At 30.4% G+C, this 18,918-nt stretch overlaps 7 protein-coding genes across 11 annotated transcripts; 4 read left to right on the top strand and 3 right to left on the bottom strand.

Moving 5' to 3' along the window:
- Positions 1-418: 418 nt before the first annotated feature.
- On the top strand, positions 419-1,920 carry Hint1 (histidine triad nucleotide binding protein 1). Its single transcript, XM_072894457.1, has 2 exons — positions 419-792; positions 1,421-1,920. The coding sequence occupies exons 1-2, from the start codon at positions 589-591 to the stop codon at positions 1,688-1,690; spliced, it is 474 nt and encodes a 157-aa protein (XP_072750558.1). The 5' UTR covers positions 419-588; the 3' UTR covers positions 1,691-1,920.
- A 113-nt stretch (positions 1,921-2,033) lies between these two features.
- Positions 2,034-3,940, bottom strand: Dhfr (dihydrofolate reductase). Its single transcript, XM_072894449.1, has 6 exons — positions 3,551-3,940; positions 3,051-3,165; positions 2,805-2,960; positions 2,621-2,738; positions 2,263-2,372; positions 2,034-2,191 (listed from the first exon to the last, which is right to left on the bottom strand). Exons 1-6 carry the CDS (start codon positions 3,558-3,560, stop codon positions 2,116-2,118), a joined length of 585 nt encoding a protein of 194 aa, XP_072750550.1. The 5' UTR covers positions 3,561-3,940; the 3' UTR covers positions 2,034-2,115.
- A 22-nt stretch (positions 3,941-3,962) lies between these two features.
- Positions 3,963-4,842, top strand: LOC140666908 (translation machinery-associated protein 7 homolog). Its single transcript, XM_072894461.1, has 2 exons — positions 3,963-4,125; positions 4,457-4,842. Exon 2 carries the CDS (start codon positions 4,458-4,460, stop codon positions 4,650-4,652), a length of 195 nt encoding a protein of 64 aa, XP_072750562.1. The 5' UTR covers positions 3,963-4,125; position 4,457; the 3' UTR covers positions 4,653-4,842.
- A 360-nt stretch (positions 4,843-5,202) lies between these two features.
- LOC140665132 (transmembrane protein 17B) lies at positions 5,203-6,641 on the top strand. 2 transcript variants are annotated; one of them, XM_072890895.1, is made up of 4 exons: positions 5,203-5,564; positions 5,818-5,921; positions 6,008-6,121; positions 6,187-6,641. In XM_072890895.1, exons 1-4 carry the CDS (start codon positions 5,531-5,533, stop codon positions 6,439-6,441), a joined length of 507 nt encoding a protein of 168 aa, XP_072746996.1. In that variant the 5' UTR covers positions 5,203-5,530; the 3' UTR covers positions 6,442-6,641. The 2 variants fall into 2 exon arrangements, with proteins under 2 accessions (XP_072746996.1, XP_072746991.1); XM_072890890.1 differs by having other exon boundaries at positions 5,222-5,502.
- Positions 6,642-6,683: 42 nt separating this feature from the next.
- LOC140665118 (glycolipid transfer protein) lies at positions 6,684-8,564 on the bottom strand. Of its 3 annotated transcripts, none has more exons than XM_072890880.1 (6): positions 8,439-8,564; positions 7,686-7,841; positions 7,505-7,560; positions 7,310-7,431; positions 7,071-7,221; positions 6,684-6,968 (listed from the first exon to the last, which is right to left on the bottom strand). In XM_072890880.1, the coding sequence occupies exons 2-6, from the start codon at positions 7,828-7,830 to the stop codon at positions 6,786-6,788; spliced, it is 657 nt and encodes a 218-aa protein (XP_072746981.1). In that variant the 5' UTR covers positions 7,831-7,841; positions 8,439-8,564; the 3' UTR covers positions 6,684-6,785. The 3 variants fall into 3 exon arrangements, with proteins under 3 accessions (XP_072746981.1, XP_072746970.1, XP_072746961.1); XM_072890869.1 differs by having other exon boundaries at positions 8,360-8,456; XM_072890860.1 differs by lacking the exon at positions 8,439-8,564 and adding an exon at positions 7,945-8,076.
- A 69-nt stretch (positions 8,565-8,633) lies between these two features.
- Positions 8,634-10,972, top strand: LOC140665109 (cytochrome P450 9e2-like). Of its 2 annotated transcripts, none has more exons than XM_072890849.1 (2): positions 8,634-10,191; positions 10,278-10,972. In XM_072890849.1, exon 1 carries the CDS (start codon positions 8,634-8,636, stop codon positions 10,173-10,175), a length of 1,542 nt encoding a protein of 513 aa, XP_072746950.1. In that variant the 3' UTR covers positions 10,176-10,191; positions 10,278-10,972. The 2 variants fall into 2 exon arrangements, with proteins under 2 accessions (XP_072746950.1, XP_072746940.1); XM_072890839.1 differs by having other exon boundaries at positions 8,634-10,179; positions 10,278-10,971.
- A 1,001-nt stretch (positions 10,973-11,973) lies between these two features.
- LOC140666740 (uncharacterized) lies at positions 11,974-18,423 on the bottom strand. The gene is made up of 5 exons (XM_072894257.1): positions 18,329-18,423; positions 16,306-16,683; positions 13,492-13,926; positions 12,772-13,364; positions 11,974-12,524 (listed from the first exon to the last, which is right to left on the bottom strand). Exons 1-5 carry the CDS (start codon positions 18,329-18,331, stop codon positions 12,311-12,313), a joined length of 1,623 nt encoding a protein of 540 aa, XP_072750358.1. The 5' UTR covers positions 18,332-18,423; the 3' UTR covers positions 11,974-12,310.
- Between the last annotated feature and the right edge of the window lie 495 nt (positions 18,424-18,918).

Genomic DNA, 18,918 nt, shown 5'->3' on the forward strand with positions numbered 1-18,918 from the left:
AAAAATTTAAAATTCTTAAAACACCTTCCATTTGACGCTCATGAAATTATTTCATCCTTGTTGTTAATGAAAAACGAGACAAAGACAGATGTTGCTCGCGAATGTGTAAACAGTAAAGATGCCTTTTCATACTGACGCTCGACGCGTCAAAACAGTTCACGTGATCAAAATTGACGAATTGGTATTTTTATTTTTGGTCACGTGATGTCTTTTGACGCTGAAAATGAGCGTCGAGAGTCAGCATGAAAAGGCACCTTAAGTGGAACACTCAGAATTTCTGTCGTGGCTATATGAATGTGATATAGCTTAGCTACATTCCATTTGATAATCTCAACACTCGCGAGCATCATCTGTCCTTGTTTAACTTTTGGTGAAAGACAAAGATGAAATGATTCCACGAGTGTCGCGAACGTCAAGTGGAACGTGTTTTTTATGATTGTAATCATTAGACTATCCTTTATCGTAAAGAAATGTATGTAATAAAACAGACAAAAATATAATGAAACAGTGAAATATATAAATGTAATATTGATAATACATTTACATATTATTAATTATGTACCTACAACAACGTTACCGCTTCTCAACATGAAATTATTATCCAACTTTGCTATAAGTGCATACAGACATTTAGGTTACCTTGGTGCCAATCGACCTAGCTGTTCTGTCAGTTGGAGAAAAATGGCGACCGAAGTGGAGAAGGCACAATCAGCTGTGCCAGAAAGCGACACAATATTTGGAAAAATACTACGTAAAGAAATTCCATGCAACTTAATTTACGAAGATAGCCAGGTAAATTATAATATGATGTAAAAATATCGAAAATTGTGTGTCATTTTGTTAAATTTTATCATACAAATCATTTAACCGGCATCATTACGTTGCTTTCAATACATTATTGAATATCAAGTATTATTTTATATCCTTTCTCTCTCTCTCTCTCTCTCTCTCTTTATTAGATAATACAAAAAATATAATGTATTAAACGATGTAAATTTTTAAGTATTTTTTTAAATATTAAAATATATTTTAAAAGATATATTTCTATCCTATTCTATCTGATTGTGAGAGTAATTATTATTTATGTTGAATGTTATTTAAATTTACTAATACCGCAAGTACTTGCAATGTACAACCACATGTTTTTTTGCTGAGTTGTCGTAGTAAACATGTTGACTTCAGTTTTAACCTAAAGTAATTGCAATTAAATATTAATATAGAAGTCATATATATAAATATTCCTCATTATTACAAATAATATGATATACTTACAATTTTCGTTTTTAGAGAAAAAGAAGGAAAGATCTGTTAATAGAAATAAACTTTAGTTAAATTGATTCAAACACTTTTGTATAAATATTAATATAGAAAAAAATAATTTAATATTAATATAAATTAATATAGAATATAAATTTTACAGTGCGTTGCATTTGACGATGTAAATCCTCAAGCACCTGTACACTTCCTGGTGATTCCAAGGAAACCAATTTCTCAACTTTCTAAAGCTCAAGATGAAGATGAACCTTTACTTGGTCACTTGATGAATGTTGCTCATAAAGTTGCAAAACAAAAAGGTTTAACAAATGGATTTCGCCTAGTTATCAATGATGGAAAACATGGTGCACAATCTGTGTATCATTTGCATTTGCATATTCTCGGCGGTCGACAATTGAAATGGCCACCTGGTTAATGTACTCATGTGCTTAAATAAGCAAATACAACTTTTATTACGAAATATAAAGTAGTGTAACTAGTAGTAAAAAAGTTAAAGGAGTGGGTTTTATCAAATTTTTCTAAATATACTTAAAATATATTCTTGAAAGTACTGCATGAAAAAAATACACCATGATTATGTCATGTTTGTATATTGTAACTGAGAATGATTAATAATATTAATGTGCTTGTCATAATGTCTTTTTATTATATATGTTATTATATACTTTAGATACATAGCAAAAAATATTCATAAAAAATAGTAAATTTATTACATATTTTATATTTTTTCATATTTTATAAAACAGAATAAGACTTAATTTATAAAATTTGAAAATATTTTATAAAAAATAGTATCTCTGTCTTGAATAGTTTTAGTAACATTGAAATATTTGTTAATAATTATTTTTTTTCATATACTTCATATACAAATTTTATTCCTTTTTCTTCTTGAATATCTTGTGGTACAGTTGGATCCCTGGAATTGGATATTATAAAGAACAATGATGTGAAATATCAAACACAATATAGAGAAAGATTAATACTTACTTTATCAGTACAAAGTCATTTGGAATAGGGGGAAAGAATGTATCGCATTCAAATTCTTTCTTTATACGTGTCAAATACAATCGTCCAAAATATGGGGATTCCATGGCAGCCTGTACAGAAATGAAAGAATTGTTATCTAATTTAAATTTAGATTATTAATATTTATGTCTTTGTATTAAATCTGTTTTTTTTTTTTTAGTTACATTTTCTATAATTTGTTTTTTTTCCTTCAATGAATATATACTTGTTTCATTTTAATCACAGAAAGTGTGAAGTCTAAAAAAAATTTCTATCTTGAAAATGGCATACATTTGTGACATTAATTTATCTATTGCTATACATATTTTATACAAAATACCTTGTATATGTTACTTCCTCCTATTACCCACACCCTTTCTATTTTATTCTGCATTTCTGTGATCACTTCAATAGCATGTGGTATACTTTTGCATGTTATTGCCTTATCTCCATAATCCCTAAATTAATATAGATTAATTTTTTTTTAATTATATTTTTTCATCGATAAGTTTGTCCATAATTACAGAGATTGTGACGTTAATACTATGTTTATGCGGTTTTCTAAAGGTTTGTATTTTTTAGGAATACACTCCCATGTGCGCCTGCCCATAAGTACAACATTCTTTTTATTCTTATCCATTGTATCAGTTGTCATATGTGTAAAGAATGCCATTTCAGTCCTATATAAATTCAAATTTATTTATGGATGAATGTTCTTCTGATTCTCAATAACAATTTTACTTGTATAAACAATTTGTTGAAGATCTTACTTCAAACGCCAAGGTAAGTCACCGTTTATTCCAATACCCATATTTTCACATGCTGCGGCAATTAATTCCAATTTAGGTAGCATATTGACATGCGAATAATACCGGTGCAACAATCCTAAAAAAATCACATACAATGATATACAGATACGTTATCGCGAAGCAAACTAACTAGTCAATAATGATACAATTGAGTTGAACCATTCGAATATCTTCTCTCCCCACCAATTTTAAAGATAAGATAAGATGTCACTTCTTTTTTTAGAAAATATTTAAAAAACTTTATTTTTTTTTTTTTTTTTTTACCTATATATTTATTATTATTCTCTGAAAAATATAAAAAAGAAACAAAAACTTTGCAAATTGTGGAGAGGAAAAAAACGGTGGAATTCAAACTAGTGGAATTATATTTATCCAAATAATTTAATCAATGCTACCAACATTTGAATTATTGGACAAAATGAACGTATGCAGAGAAAATATCGATTTCTATGAATACTCACGATACGCCATCTTATGTCCAGCTCTTTCACATTTTCATTCACTAGTCGTACGGATGATATATTTCGAGTAAAAAATATACCGATAAAAAATTAATTTATTCTAAACGCGGTTCAAACTATTTGTCGAAAATAATTATTGAATTATGTTCACATTTTCAGCTATAATTGGACAACAAAAATTCTCAGATTCCAAGTTAATAAATCATCTTTTTGTTGTTAACAACTGTACAAATCCATGTATTTATATCATGTGTACTCGATCTATCTTATTACGTTTTATTTCTCACGATCTCATAACAATATCGTCTTTTATAATAACAAATTTTCAGCAATCTATATAAAGTAAAAAGAAAGAGAAAGAGGGAAAAAGAGATTGACACACACACACACACATACAATACACTACAGCCACAGCAAAGTCTTCAGAATTCACAGCTTGTGGCAGCACAATCTGTACAATCAGATCGAAAAATTTGCCTTGTAGGATAAACATTTATCAATTTCTACGAATTTCTGAACGTGTAGTTTATATCTCAACCGCAATTTCGCAGTTTGGAAAATTAATATTGTTGCAAGTAAGTAAGAATTTAAATTTTCCAAGAAATTTTAAGAATAGTATTTGTGACAGTATAAAATGATTTGGTGAATGTTACATGCATGCTTTTCTAGAGTATATATATATATCTTATATATTTATTGTGATTTACATATTGTTAATTTGGTGTTAATAACATATTTAATGTTTATTACGTATTACTTATAAAATAATTGTTATTTAAAATCATTTACTGTTTTTTTCTCTCATTACGTTTCATTGGAGGTTACATTGATTTAATTTGTTATTAAAGCTATGTTTTTTTTTCTAATTAATAATTGGTTAATTATAACATATGATCATTTTCATAGAATGTCTGGTCGAGAAGGAGGTAAGAAAAAACCCTTGAAGGCACCGAAGAAGGAATCCAAAGTTTTAGACGACGAGGATGTAGCATTCAAACAAAAGCAAAAAGAACAACAAAAAGCATTAGCTGAAGCAACAAAAAAAGCTGGTCAAAAGGGTCCTCTAGTCACTGGTGGTATAAAAAAATCTGGAAAGAAATGATCATATGTAATATAATGAATGAAATACGCAATTGACTGTGCACATAAATGACTTATGTCTGATTATAATAATAATTTTGAACTGATCCACATATTGTTATACCAGATTTCTGCGATATCTTTTTTTATAATTCTTATATTTTGAGAAATGCTTGAAACTTGTATATAAATAAAACAATGTTATGTATGTATTTTGTTATATATGTATTCAATCTCTTGAACTTTTACAGATTACAAGTTAAAAATCACGATGTAAATGAAGGATTTATCTATTCATGTTTCTTGATTAACGAACTTTATACATATATTTTGCATCCGATATTTATTCAAAGTTTATTTTAATTAAAAATAATAATACATATATATATATAAAAAAAAAAAAAAAAGATATACAACTATCTTGTGACAGATATTGATTTTTACAATTGCAACAGTGTATCATTTAATTATATTTAACATTTGTTTTATTGTTTTTGTTTAATATTCTAAATAAAAATATATGTTAAATTTTTAGAAATAAATATTGGAAAGATTGAACAAATAATTAGAATAAAATCCAAATTTTTCATTATATATGGTATACGGTTATTATCACGCCAGATTAAAGTTACAATCTTGGCAACACTGGTTGCTAGTGTTCACTCTGTTGCGTCACGCGATTAAGATTGTGTGTGCAAAAAATTGAAATACAAATTCGAATTATGTACAATTGAATTTCGCACTTGCACTCGAATGTGAGAATCTCATATTGTAAGCAATGTGGATGTGGAGGACATCAATTGTCACCGCGTCGGATCGGATATTTCCCGGGTTAGCTTATTACGATAGGAAAAAGGAATTTTATGATGTAGGTACGCATTCTATCGTCACACAATAACGATGGAAACCATGGTTGCCATGAGAAACGATAATAGTAAATATTTGCGATTGATCCATCATTATTTGCTATAACAAACATGCTTATCTGATATTTTTAACAATTACAAAAGATTAAAGATATAACAAAATATTTAATGTTAATCAATAAATTTTTCCCATTTATTATTACAACTAATTACTGAACATCTTAATGTTATACATATATGAAGAACACTTGTAACTAAATTTTACTCAACAATTTAATTTAAAATCAATAATTTTTATAATTTGTTATTGACTTTTTGCAGGAAATCAGATACAATCCAATTTGCCACTTCAAATTGCATTGTACTTTAATGTAGGAATATTTCCATTGTGGTTTATTATAATAATTGTTAACTTGGATGCAAAAGTAAATACAGTAAAACAGAAAATTTTCTTTAAAATTTGAATTTAAAAATAGCACAAATAAAGACATGTATTTTTCATTTTTTACAGTATTATTGCTTGACAGATGTATACAAAGTTATTACTATAGCAGTATTTATTGTTATATCAACATTGGAAAGTTTACGACTATATTTGGGATATCTTGGAAATTTAGCAGAAAAGGTAGTATATTTCAAAAAGATTAGTAAGCTGGAAGTAAGTAAATGTTAAAAATATTCTTCATATAGATTCCAGAACTGGCAAGTTTTTGGCTGATATCTACTCTCATACATTTTCCATTAGAGATGTTCCTTCTTTTTGATAATAAAACCATACCTCATCTTAGTGAAACAATTGCTAATGGTGTCATGAGTTTTCTGCTCGTTACAGAAATTATAACAGCTACAATAGCTTTAAAGCAATTGGCAAATCATCATGCTAAAAGATTTTATATTGCACAGTTATATGGAATTGATAATATAGAATGTATCAATGTATATTGACTTTATTATTTCTGAGATTTTACATTGTAATATTATTGCATTATACTAACATCATAACACTCTTGATGCAATATGAGACATTTGGATGATGTTAGATTGGAAACAAATCAAATTTTGTATTTTAATATAGCTTAATATAAATATGTAAATAATATATTATACATTTTTTGTATAAAGAAATTCATAATTCCATGCATAATAAATATTATAAACAAAATTTCTCTTCATTATCATTCATTATATTAATTTTTTTAAGTTTCTGTTAATTTGTAGTTTTTGTTAAAATTTTTTTCCTACGATATAAAGAGATAACATTAGATAAAAACTTTCAAATGTACTTGATATTACACTACTGTAATCACTTCTAAATTTTGTTCAATATAAAATGTCTTTAAAGCTAACACATTTTTCTTTAAATTTATTAAAGACAATTCCATATTGTATAAAGTAATTTCTTCTTTATCAGGTTGTCCATCCGCTAATGCTAATAACAGTTGCGAACGAGTAGGTGTCATACGTGACAAGAGCTGTAACAATATTTTAAGTATTTACTTTAAGACTTGATGTTATGATACCCTTTTATTTTTTACAATCTAAATAGTTAGTAATATATAAGAGAATTTACATACATTAAACAGTTGTTGTGCCATCCAACCATGATATGGTTCTAGAGTTTCTTTATACGCTTCCTTTAAAAATGCAACTAAATCTTCTGTTGCTTTGCCATTCTTATGATCCTCTACAATTCTTTCAAAGAATAGTAAAATCATATGTAAGGCCCTAAAAAAAGAATTTAACAACTGAATAAAAATATCACATATAAGCATATACATATTTAAAGAATTTATAGAGAAACACGTGCAAATACCTTCTCAACCACATTAAAGCGTCAACTGCAATGAGATCTTCCTCTGTAGATTTTTCAAACAAGATCATGTCCTGTAGAGTCGAGTTACCTTTTTTATCCATTGAATATCTGGTTGTAAGTTTCTGTAATTGAAAGTTATATTTTAAAAGTAACACGGTTTCTAAAAAGCTCCTTGCATCAATGTTTACAACTTACATCGATATTGCCTTGCATATCATATCGTACAGGGGCGAATAATTTGCCAAATTTATCTGAAACACGAATTTGTTTTTAGCGCTCGCGTATCGAGTCATGTTTGAAATATGTAAAATTTTTGTGATTGTTCGACCGATTAATCTTGATAGTTTTGAGGTTAAAGTTGGAAATGGATACATACCGACTGTTCGCACAACATCGCGAGCGGCTTGTAAAAATTCTTCCGTGTTTATTTTATCATCGATTATCTCGGGAAATTGCACTCCATTATCGGATTCTATTGTAGAATGAGCTTTCTTTTCGACAATTGAATCCGTAGATGACATGTTCTGCAATCCTGAAACGTATACATTTGACGTACATATACATGTCTAGTGTGAAATAAAAATATAAGATCAAACCGTATTGTAGTTATTGAAAATTATCGGTGAAATGCATACTTCTTCCGTTTAAAAAGTTTTGTAAAATAACATATGTTTAGAGGAATGTGATGGACATCACTCTTATCTGACATAATATTTATGTTGCTTATTATTCTTGAAAAGCATATTCCGCACATGTATAAAAGATTGTAATTATATTAAGTTCAAAGAAATGTTATATATAAGTGTAATATAAATTATTTTATTGTTATATAACTGTTATTAAAATATAATAGTTAATTATAGTACAACAACATAATAATTATATTTTATATATTTTATATTACATATATTTTAGCGCATACAATTTTCAGAAATATAAAAAAAATCTCGGAATTTTAATTTTAAATAAAATTAAATGAAATTCTATTGAAAAAAAAAAAAAACAGTGCTTTTATTAGTTTTATTTTTAATTCAAGGATTTTATTCTTACAAGAACTAATATTCTTGGAAAATGATGATATTGATGTTTGTATAATAAATGCGCGATTTATTGCGCATGTGTAACTCACTTATCTCGTACAATGATTATACTGAGTGATGTAATCATTTATCATAATGATATCGAGAGAGACATTTTTTCTGTCCTTTTCTCTTCTATCAGAATAAGAGTACTCTTATATGCGTCTGCATTTATACGTTCTGCAGTCTACTCATCTCGTCTGACGGAGCTATTTGTTTGTACGTTATTCTTACATACGTACAGGATGGAATTTTCGTCTTTATTTTCGTCGACCTTTAGCTTATTAGTGACTACTCTGATCTTTATCGGGATTTTGAAAATTGTCACAATGGTGCATCAATCATTCTTTCGCTGGAAGAACAAGGGTGTTCCTTATTTTCCCGATTCACCACGGTCTTTCGTAACATTTTGTAAATTATTTGTGCGTCGTATAGCTTTTACCGACTATGCCCTTTCTTTGTACAATTACTTTCCGAACGCTAAGTATTTTGGAACAATGGATTTTGGGACACCTGCCTTGATTCTGCGCGATCCTGAGTTGATCAAAGATGTGATGGTGAAAGAGTTTGAAAATTTCCATGATCATCGTACTTTCGTGGACGAAGAGACAAACCCGTTATTTAAGAACGTCTTCGTTTTGCGTGGAGATCGTTGGAGAGAAATGAGAAACACGCTAAGCCCTTCTTTCACCGCCAGTAAGATGAAGGTCATGTTCGATTTGGTATCAAAGTGTTCTCGTGAATTCGTCAATTATCTGGTCGATCATCCGGAACTCTGTAATGAGATCGAGACGAAGCAGATCTTCAGACGGTACACCACTGACGTAATCGCTACAACGGCTTTTGGCATAAGCGTAAATTCCATGAAAGATCAAAACAACGAATTTTATGTTAAAGGAATAGAGATTGTCAGATCTTTCAACACATTCCTAGCTTTATTCAAGATCTTGTTTATACGTGCGTTTCCGCGTTTTGCCAAGTCAATCGGTATAGAAATATTCGCGTCAACGGCTACTGATTTTTTCAAAAAGATTGTTGAAAAGACTATCAAAGTTCGAAAGGAGCAAGGTATTGTTAGGCCGGATATGATCCATTTATTAATGCAGGCTCAAGACAAGAATGGTTCTAACATAACATTGGAGGATATCGTTTCGCAAGCTTTCATCTTTTTTTTAGCCGGTTTTGAAACATCCTCGACGCTTATGTGTTTTGTCGTTCATGAACTGGCAGTTAATCAAGACATTCAAGATCGCCTGCGTGAAGAGGTGCAGCAGCATCTCAACGAAGAAAACGAAGTCTCTTACGAATCGTTGTCGAAGATGACTTATATGGACATGGTAGTTTCCGAGACACTCCGAAAATATCCACCGCAGATTTTCACTGATAGACTTTGCACTAAGAGTTACACACTGCCTTTGTCGCAGCCGGGTTACAAAAGCATAAGCATCAAACCTAATGACGTACTACTGATACCCGTTTATGGTTTACATTATGATCCCAAGTATTTTCCAAACCCGAATAAATTTGATCCCGAAAGATTCAGCAAAGAAAACAAAGACAATATTGTCCCGTATACTTACTTACCTTTTGGAGACGGACCTAGAAAATGTATCGGCAATCGATTTGCCCTCATGGAAACCAAGATTCTAGTGGCTCATCTTTTACAAAAATTCATCTTGAAGAAAACGTCAAAAACTGTCGATCCTGTGATATATGATAAGAGAGATTTCAACTTGTCACCTAAAGGCGGATTCTGGATCGGTTTGGAGAAAAGAGAAACACGATGAGCTGGTATACGAAACAGTAATTACTTTCTGATAGCTGAAAAAAAGATATTGACGCATTTATAACTTTTTTTGCATGTTTAATTATCGTGTATAATTTTTTAGCTTTTGAAGATGGTTGACGTCTACGCAACTCTCTCTTCAACTATTAAATATATTTAATATTACATTTTTTATAATATGTTATTAAATTTTTTGTCAGTAAAGAATGACAAGAGGAATATTATGATGGGCAATGTCGAGTGTGTCGTAACTGCGTAGGCTTTTGATTTTACTCGTTTAAATTGATGGTCTTCAACGACTTACGTAACTCGTATTCTCGTATTTGTGTTAGCAAGTAGCATGAAAAAAGAGTTTAGTAAAAGGTATGAAGTCCGTTCCGTATAACTACTTGTTAATTTATGTTCATTTGACATCCATCGGATGTCCTCTGAAAATGTCAGAGATGTCAGAGATTAAATTACACGTCTACCAATTTCTTATTTGGGTATCTATTATATATTGAAAGACATAAAACGAACTTTTTATCGGATATCCTCCATATCCTTAAAGGATATTTGTAGGATATTTTTTTGGATATTTATTGTTTGGAATAATATATCTTAAATACAATTGTCGTATAAAATATTAAACTATATCGATTTTTATTTTTTTTTTCTAAATTTTTATATCGCATTTTTCTCTACATCTTTTTTATATTGTATACATATTTACGCGTATAATGAAAATTAAGTTAAATGTAATATTCGTTATAAATTGTAAAATTAACATATCGAAGGAAAATTAGTCTAATAATTTTTAATCACGTTTTTTACTAATTTTATATATTTCTAGTTTAAAATACATACATAGATTCTTCTCGCTAGTTTGCAAAGACTATAGTATAATATTGTCTTAATTTTTGATTCCCTATCCTAATTTATTATAATAATTTAGGATACTGTACATATGTTTAACAGTATACAAGAGTGTGGTTTTGCCTTACAATATTGCGATTTTGTTAAAACTTATATCACTCATATTTTTATATTCTACTTTATATAAGAGTATATGATTGCATATATATATATATATATATATATATATATATATATATATATATATATATATTAAGCTATGAAATTTTCTGCAATGTAATTACACACAAACATTTCCAATATCTTGTATATTAAATATATTATTCATTATATTTGTCAATGCACGCATTACAAGTGTCCTCAATTAATTATTATTTTTACTAATAAAAGTTAAGATAGTAGCTCATGAAATGTTAGAAATCATTTTTATAAAATTAATTATTATAAAATAATTCCTTTCATTTGCGTATATCTGATAATAAATGTTGTGTATATGAGCAGCATATATATCTTATACAATTATCAAATATTTATTATTTAGCTAATCATACATTATAAAATTTATATTACCTATACATACCAGAGATCAGAGTCACATACATACAAAGCAACGAGCTTTCAGTTATACTCACATTTGTATAAATTATATAAAAATAAATTTTTAAATTATACAATATAAAAAAAATTTTTGCAAATCCCAAATGTAGAAAAATCCTAAATGTAAAATTGCCTTATGTCTTTGTTTTATCTGAAGTTATACTTGCAATTTCAAAAAGATATATGTATGTATAATGGTAGTACGATACTTTGAACGATCTTAAATAAAAGCCATATATAATATATATATATATATATATATATATATATATATATATATATATTATAAGAATTAAATTAATATCTTTGCAAATATCTCTGTAATATCATTTTTTTAAATTTATATTCTGATTCAGTACTGTGTATATTATGATACAGAGACATATTTAAAAATATCTCAATTTATCTATACTAATTTCTCTCTCTCTCTCTCTCTCTCTCTCTCTCTCTCTCTCTTTACGTAGATTTATTATTAAATACATAATTAATATAAGAGATATCAATGCAGAAAAAAATTTGTTTCTATATCTTTAATTAAAACATCTCTAATATAAACTAAAGGAGGAACAAAAATAGCGTTGAATATTTTACAGTATGTATATTAAGCCGATATTGCTTATGGACTGTAACGACCTTTGCCGAAGACTAGAAGATAAAATTACGCATCATTATTTCTGTTGACCTTTAAAAGGCAGTGGGAAGAGGATGTTTGAGCACATTCCCGGTGGAGTCTTCAGCAACTAAGGTAAGGGTGGTAAGGCAGTGGGGTGGAGGTGGTGGAACTAAAGCCTCCAAAGGTGGTCGTGAGCCAGGAAATTGACGGAAACTTACAACCATACCTCCCGAACTCTCTCTAAGCTCTATTACTCGTATGCCATATCGTGATCTTACTACGTTCCTGATGAATAGAAAACAAAAATCATAATTGTTAAAATAATTATGCTTATTTGATCATAAATTATTATATACATATATATAGTTTAAATTAATTAAATAATAAATATATTTAATAATATTTAACTAGTTATAAATAGTTTAAGAACAGATTAGACATGAAAATTTGAAATCTTAAAAAAAATTTAAATATTTTAATTGTTTACATTTATTCTAGAAAAACAATATATTATTTTTAAAAACAAACTCACCTTTTCCCATCATAATCTATTTCATGATGATGTCTATTGGAAATATTGTCCATTTCGTTGTTGAACCAGCGATGATACGAAAGTAACGCCGCGCATGACGGACCCCAAAATGTCCGATCAGGCTGCATTGGAGGTTCCAAGGCGATCAAACTTTTAGAGAGAGATCTGTTAAGTTCGGGACTAGCTGGTGCTGAAAGTCTTCCAGGCAATTGCCTCGAAATAGGCGGCGGTGTAGGCCTAGATGTTTCCGAGAGTAATCTACTTCTTCGCGGACTTGATAATACAGATTCTTGCACGGTTACCGTAACACTGAGAGGTCTGCTAAGAGCGACGGTCGTGTGTTGAGGATCCCTTCTGATGGGATTACGATTGAAGTCAATTCCAGCTGCACCCACGAAAACCCTGTCGACGTAGTCGAATCCTCGACCCATTATTCCCTCTCGGGTATGACCAAGATCGAAAGTATGACCAAGCTCGTGTAGAACCGAACCTAATGTCGTTGCAAGACAGCCCCCGTGCGTACCACGATAATTACTGTCGTCCATAAGTTGCTCGGTATCGATGATAGTGGCGTCCAGAAACCTCGGTAATATCTATATTTAAATATATAATAATTCTATTTAAAAAAATACCACTCTCAATAATGTTTTATATGAAATAATAAATCGGATTTCTTCTTACATGAAATTATTTTTATTCATAGGTAATACATGAACCAACCTGAGCCATGCGCGTAGGCCAAGTATGAAGACATGCTGAACCGAAAAGTGCTAAACCACCCCCACCAAGAGCTGCATGACCTTGTGTTCTCGCTAAAGTATCCTCATGTGTTCGAGGACTAGGTGCACCACGATATCTCGTACAGGATAGAAACGCTAAGTATTTGCGATCCTTGGACGCTAAGGGACCGGTCATCAACTCACGTGCGATTAACTCCCAAAGCTCTCTTTGCTTCATTGCTCGTGCCTGATCTACGTGAAGCATACTATGCATCACCAGGCATTCCGGACCATCTAAATCTCTTTCTAGCTGGAAAGTTTTCCTGCCGTAACCGGCTTCCAAGAGCTTTTCAGCCGTCAGAGTCTGAAGAAGTCTGGCTCCAAGTCCTATTCTCGTTGCCGCGCTCTCAGGTGATCGATCTTCATTGCGTGGACCCTGAAAAACGCAAATTATATTTCGTGAATTACAATAAGTAATTTTTTGTAAATAGCAAGATTATAATCATTTTACAAAATTTAATAAGAGAGAGGGAGAGAGAGAGAGAGAGAGAGAGAGAGAAAGAGAGAGAGAGAGAGAAAGAGAGAGAGAGAGAGAATATAACCGAATTAAGAGGTTCTATTTATAATTTATATATGTATATTAATATATTTTGAAATTTTGAAAAAACAAAAAAAAAGCTTTAAAAAAGTGTAAAGTTTTCAAAATTAAATATGCAAAAGATAAAATGTGATGAAAATTTATAATATAATTGAAAAATTGTCAAACTTTTAAACGCATTTTTTTCGAAGCTATTTTTTAAAACATGTAAATAAAATTTTAGATTGAGATTAACGGATTGCCTTCAAATTTTAAACTTATATTTTGAAAAACAGCTGTTTGTTAATAACATTTTAAGTTTTAAAAATATAATAGAAATCTTTGAAAAAATTGTAAAAAGAATTCAAATATTATCTTCCCACACAGCACATGATATCATTCAAATCTTCTACACTCATACTGTGAATATACATGCTGTATATAAAATACTTGAGAAGATCCTTATAATATCTCATTTAGTACATTATTTTTCGTATATTCTCAGTATATAGTTGTAATATCCCTTACAGTATTAAAACCAATCTTTAATTACGCTCGTAATCAAATTTTTACCAATAATAAACAATAGTTAGGCCAACTAACGAGCAACTTTAAACGGGTGTTATTTAAACAATAATTTATTATTATTACGACTCAATCTCAGAACATTTTACATATAAACGTTTCGGCTGTACGCAGCCTTCCTCAGTATTGAACGCGAACGCAAAATACGATAACTACACTGCAGTATAAAACTTAATCACCTTAATATTATATTACATAGCAACCGCAACATAAAACTAACTATTTTAAAGAATCCATCGTATTACCTGAATAACATCTAATATAGGATCGAGTCCTATTTCGGTCCTATATTAGAAGGCTGCGTACAACCGAAACGTTTATATGTAAAATGTTCTGAGATTGAGTCGTAATAATAATAAAGATTGTTTAAATAACACCCGTTTAAAGTTGCTCGTTAGTTGATCTAACTATTGTTTATTATTGCTCTTACAGTATATTATTTCTCATATATTCTCGTATATTTTCAGAATTTACTTTCGAGATACGTAGAGAATATAGCAACACCATTTTAAATACGTAACTTCCGATTTCCGATACTGTCGGAAGTAGTGTAACGGTTTCCCGCCTTTTCGTGCGTTTCTGATGCAATGTGTGTTACAACAACGACCAGAATCGTTTTAATCAGGTATGTAATCCTTATTTCTTTTAAAATATATTTTCTATAAAACACAAAAAATAAATATTTTTATACATATTTTTAATAATATTTTTCACATATTTGTAAAATTTGTCACGATAAAATACTCCCAACATTTTCAGTATCTATATGTGCTGTGTGGGTTTCCATCAATTTTAAAAAAGACGAAATAAAAAATAAACCTCCATCAGGCTAAAAACAGTGTAACATAATTTACAAAAAAAAAAATCATGTAAAAGGTAAACCATCTATCCGTGCACGGAGAGATGTTTCAGTTGAATTCGAACTATATTTCACGCAAATATCAATTTTTTTTTAATATTTATATTTTAATAAATATTTTTTTTGGAAAGCTTAATAAAATTTTAAATTTAGATAGCTTAAGATATGTTCTAATATATAAACTACCTAATATTAAATAAATCTCATTATTATTTTTCTTGCATTCCAAGAAAAACCTGCTCTTTTTAAGCTGGTTAAAATAGGATAACCCTTAATGCGCCGGCAAAGTTAATGACGTTACTGCTATTCATATAACAGAACAACGATCGATAATTGAAAAAAGTGCACGCTACGTTTCAAGCAGCTGAATTATGAGTCACTATCATTTATCTATATTATTTTTTTAGCTGTTATCATCAGTTATCAATATTTTATTAGTTATTAATAATTGAAACAACATTTTTGCATGCGATGGAGAATTTTAATAATATTGAAATATTAAAATATGATTAGCGAAACAATTGTACTACATTAAATATACATCATATGATCAGATCTGAAATTTCAAATAATCATGCAAAATAATTTACAAAAAAATTTATGTGATATATTTGATATTTTTTTAATCAGGTATGTAATCCTTATTTCTTTTAAAATATTTTCTATAAAATATTTTAAAAAAACTTTAATACTTTAAAATTTTATTTTCTATAGAACACAAAATAAAAGAGCTTAGAAAAAAAGGGCATAAAAGGGCAGCTTATTTTTGACATTATCTATTATTGTTGTTATACCTGAAAATACCCATCATGACCTGCACAGATGACATAGACCGGTGTCACTCGTAGCCTTGTAGTTCTCGGCTCATATACAAGCATTAATCTTCTTTTATGTCCGCCTGCCTCAAGTTCTAATTTGTTTGGACCGCGTGCTAAATCCACCAGAACGCGAAATTGTCCTGCGATGATCGGCCATTCCGAAGTCACATTTTTGTGACCCCGAACAGTAATGTAACTGCATAGTACGGGTGCTCGACCTCTTATCAAGGCCAAGCTGTAAGTCAAGGTTTCACCGTCCACTAGATTGCATATCGTGATACCGTCCGGATTACCATTTGCCGCAAAAGTACGATGACGGCGGTGATTGTCCGCCAATGTCGCGTCCGCAAGTACCTGGATATGTGCGTAATGTTTTATATTTGTATTTTAGTGCCTTCTTTTTTAATGTAATACAAATGAAAATGTCAATTAAAAATGATATTTCTCAAGATAGATATTTTATACAGAAAGATATATATTTCTATCATAAAAAATAATTTTGGATATCATTTAATTTACGTCTCGTTTTATTAAAAAAATTAAAATATATCTTAATATATAGATACAGCATCGATTTTGTAAAGAATAGTCAGTCATGCTAATTAGTGTCAGTTTTACTTTGTTATAGTTTAAAACGTTTTCAACGCAAACGACAATAAATTCTCATGCATAAAGAAAAATAGATCGATACAATCACTTTCCAAGCAATCGTTCTACAAATATTCAATCATGAAAGGTATATGATTTCATTTCCTCGTTTTAGTAACTGCAGATGTGAGTATATCGTGCGCAAACAAGAGGACCTGTATATTTCATGAAGTGATCAATATCCGCATAAGACAGTACATAATACGGTTAATGATCTGTAGGTCGAATATACACTGCATACAAGTGTTTTTAAAATTACAAATGTCCAAATGCACAATTTTTCTTTGCATTCTTTCTTATTTATTATAAATTCGAGAATAATTCAATATTATTTAAAAACCAAAAAGGAATGTCAATATGTTTTCATGTATAAAATATGATGTAGAATATCACTTTAATTGAAAATAATATTTATATGCAATTTGCTACGGTTAAAAAAAATTTTTTAATATTTTACATCTAAAGTATATTCAATATTTTCAAAATAGCAATATCTTTACATATTATATTTTTATCAATATATCGCACATAGATATACACATACACATGTAGTACGAATATAGTAATAACAAAATAATATTGATATAGATTAACTTGTTAAATTGTTACAATACTGCAGTATATAAAAAATTGTAATGGCACGTTTTGTAAAATTATCCAATGTCCGCGCGTAAAATATAAATTAATGGTATATATAATAAATTAAAAATAGGATGCATAATTTTGAAAAGAAATTATAATTTGTAATATTGTAAAAAAGTTATGAAAACTGCTCGTAAAAGACCTTTCCTGTCACGTGCTGCGACCACGCGGTAACTTGTGTAACTGAAAATATACTGTAATCACGATCCCTCCCGTCTTTCCTGTCATTAGATTACGTCGTGTTAAGCGTCGGAACGGAAATCGTATTTTCACTTTGTATCAATCGTTTTTATACAATTCAGTCCTACTAACGGCCCTAATAACAGCGCGATCGGTTTTTCGTCATTTTACTAACAATAAAGAGATCTCCGTTACACGCGACTAACCAATCGCGAGTAAAGCAGATGACAGCAGCAGACGACGCACTGCAGCTGCAGCACGTCTGTCAGTCATGCGACCTCCTTCCGCGCACGACACGCGCGGAATCCGCGAACATATATGTGACAAAAACTTCGGATATTTCGTTTTAAAATCTATATATATTTTTTTTTTTTTTTTTTGCCCAGACCTCCAAAGAGAATTTCCGGAACGAACGAAAATCTTTAGGCAAACGTATTTATGACTACTTTTAACATTCCTTATTAAATATTCCCAGCTTGATACACTGCACGTTATACGGGATAAGCTTTCTTCGCGATCCTTGACTTACCATTTTGCAGGAGGCGAGGTAGAAGTATACGAACGTTTTCAGACAGGAGGTGTCGAGGACGGCTCAGCAGCCGGCTCCGAACATGCGGAATGAAGGACTGTGGCGCCGAGGCGGCGGTGGGTGGCGGGTTGCGGTACTACGGCGTCGCCGCAGCGGCGCATGCAGACGCCGTCGCGCACCCGCAACCCGCGCCTTTCGTCACTCTCTCTCTCTCTCTCTCTCTCTCTCTCTCTGCGCGTCCTTGTCCGTCTCTCGTGTTCGGGCCTCGTCGCTCTTCGTCTTCGTCCCTTCATTGTCGGGTGTGTCTCTCTTGCGATCTCCACCCACGTTGTTACATATATACCTGCGTCATCCGTCGCTCGCGGATACGTGCCGCGCGCGCGACTGCAAAATGCGATGCGAACCTGCAAAACTAGGCTGCGAAATGCGAAGAGGCACTTGGTGTTTGTTTCTTACCCCACGGTAAAAACAAACAACAGGAAGTCTTATTTGGCAGAATCTATTTTTGCCTTATATCGAATTATTCGCTTCGTTATATTATTCTCTGTTTTCTGAAGTGGAGTTTCACTAATCATACACGTTTTTTTAAT

Source organism: Anoplolepis gracilipes, chromosome 1 (genome assembly GCF_047496725.1).
Source record: "Anoplolepis gracilipes chromosome 1, ASM4749672v1, whole genome shotgun sequence".
NCBI classification, from domain to species: domain Eukaryota; kingdom Metazoa; phylum Arthropoda; class Insecta; order Hymenoptera; family Formicidae; genus Anoplolepis; species Anoplolepis gracilipes.

Coding starts and splice junctions, on each gene's coding strand:
- LOC140666908 (XM_072894461.1), top strand. CDS start 4,458: ATGTCTGGTCGAGAAGGAGGTAAGAAAAAACCCTTGAAGGCACCGAAG.
- Hint1 (XM_072894457.1), top strand. CDS start 589: ATGAAATTATTATCCAACTTTGCTATAAGTGCATACAGACATTTAGGT. Junction 793..1,420: donor TAATTTACGAAGATAGCCAG/GTAAATTATAAT, acceptor TAAATTTTACAG/TGCGTTGCATTTGACGATGT.
- Dhfr (XM_072894449.1), bottom strand. Junction 2,373..2,620: donor GAGGAAGTAACATATACAAG/GTATTTTGTATA, acceptor ATTTCTGTACAG/GCTGCCATGGAATCCCCATA. Junction 2,192..2,262: donor AATGACTTTGTACTGATAAA/GTAAGTATTAAT, acceptor ATCCAATTCCAG/GGATCCAACTGTACCACAAG.
- LOC140666740 (XM_072894257.1), bottom strand. Junction 13,927..16,305: donor GTCATGATGGGTATTTTCAG/GTATAACAACAA, acceptor TGCGTTTTTCAG/GGTCCACGCAATGAAGATCG. Junction 12,525..12,771: donor ATAGATTATGATGGGAAAAG/GTGAGTTTGTTT, acceptor TCTATTCATCAG/GAACGTAGTAAGATCACGAT.
- LOC140665109 (XM_072890849.1), top strand. CDS start 8,634: ATGGAATTTTCGTCTTTATTTTCGTCGACCTTTAGCTTATTAGTGACT.
- LOC140665132 (XM_072890890.1), top strand. CDS start 5,409: ATGTGGATGTGGAGGACATCAATTGTCACCGCGTCGGATCGGATATTT. Junction 5,503..5,817: donor AAAGGAATTTTATGATGTAG/GTACGCATTCTA, acceptor GACTTTTTGCAG/GAAATCAGATACAATCCAAT. Junction 6,122..6,186: donor TTGGAAATTTAGCAGAAAAG/GTAGTATATTTC, acceptor TTCTTCATATAG/ATTCCAGAACTGGCAAGTTT.
- LOC140665118 (XM_072890880.1), bottom strand. CDS start 7,830: ATGTCATCTACGGATTCAATTGTCGAAAAGAAAGCTCATTCTACAATA. Junction 7,561..7,685: donor CGATGTTGTGCGAACAGTCG/GTATGTATCCAT, acceptor TTCGTGTTTCAG/ATAAATTTGGCAAATTATTC. Junction 6,969..7,070: donor TGGCACAACAACTGTTTAAT/GTATGTAAATTC, acceptor ATATTGTTACAG/CTCTTGTCACGTATGACACC.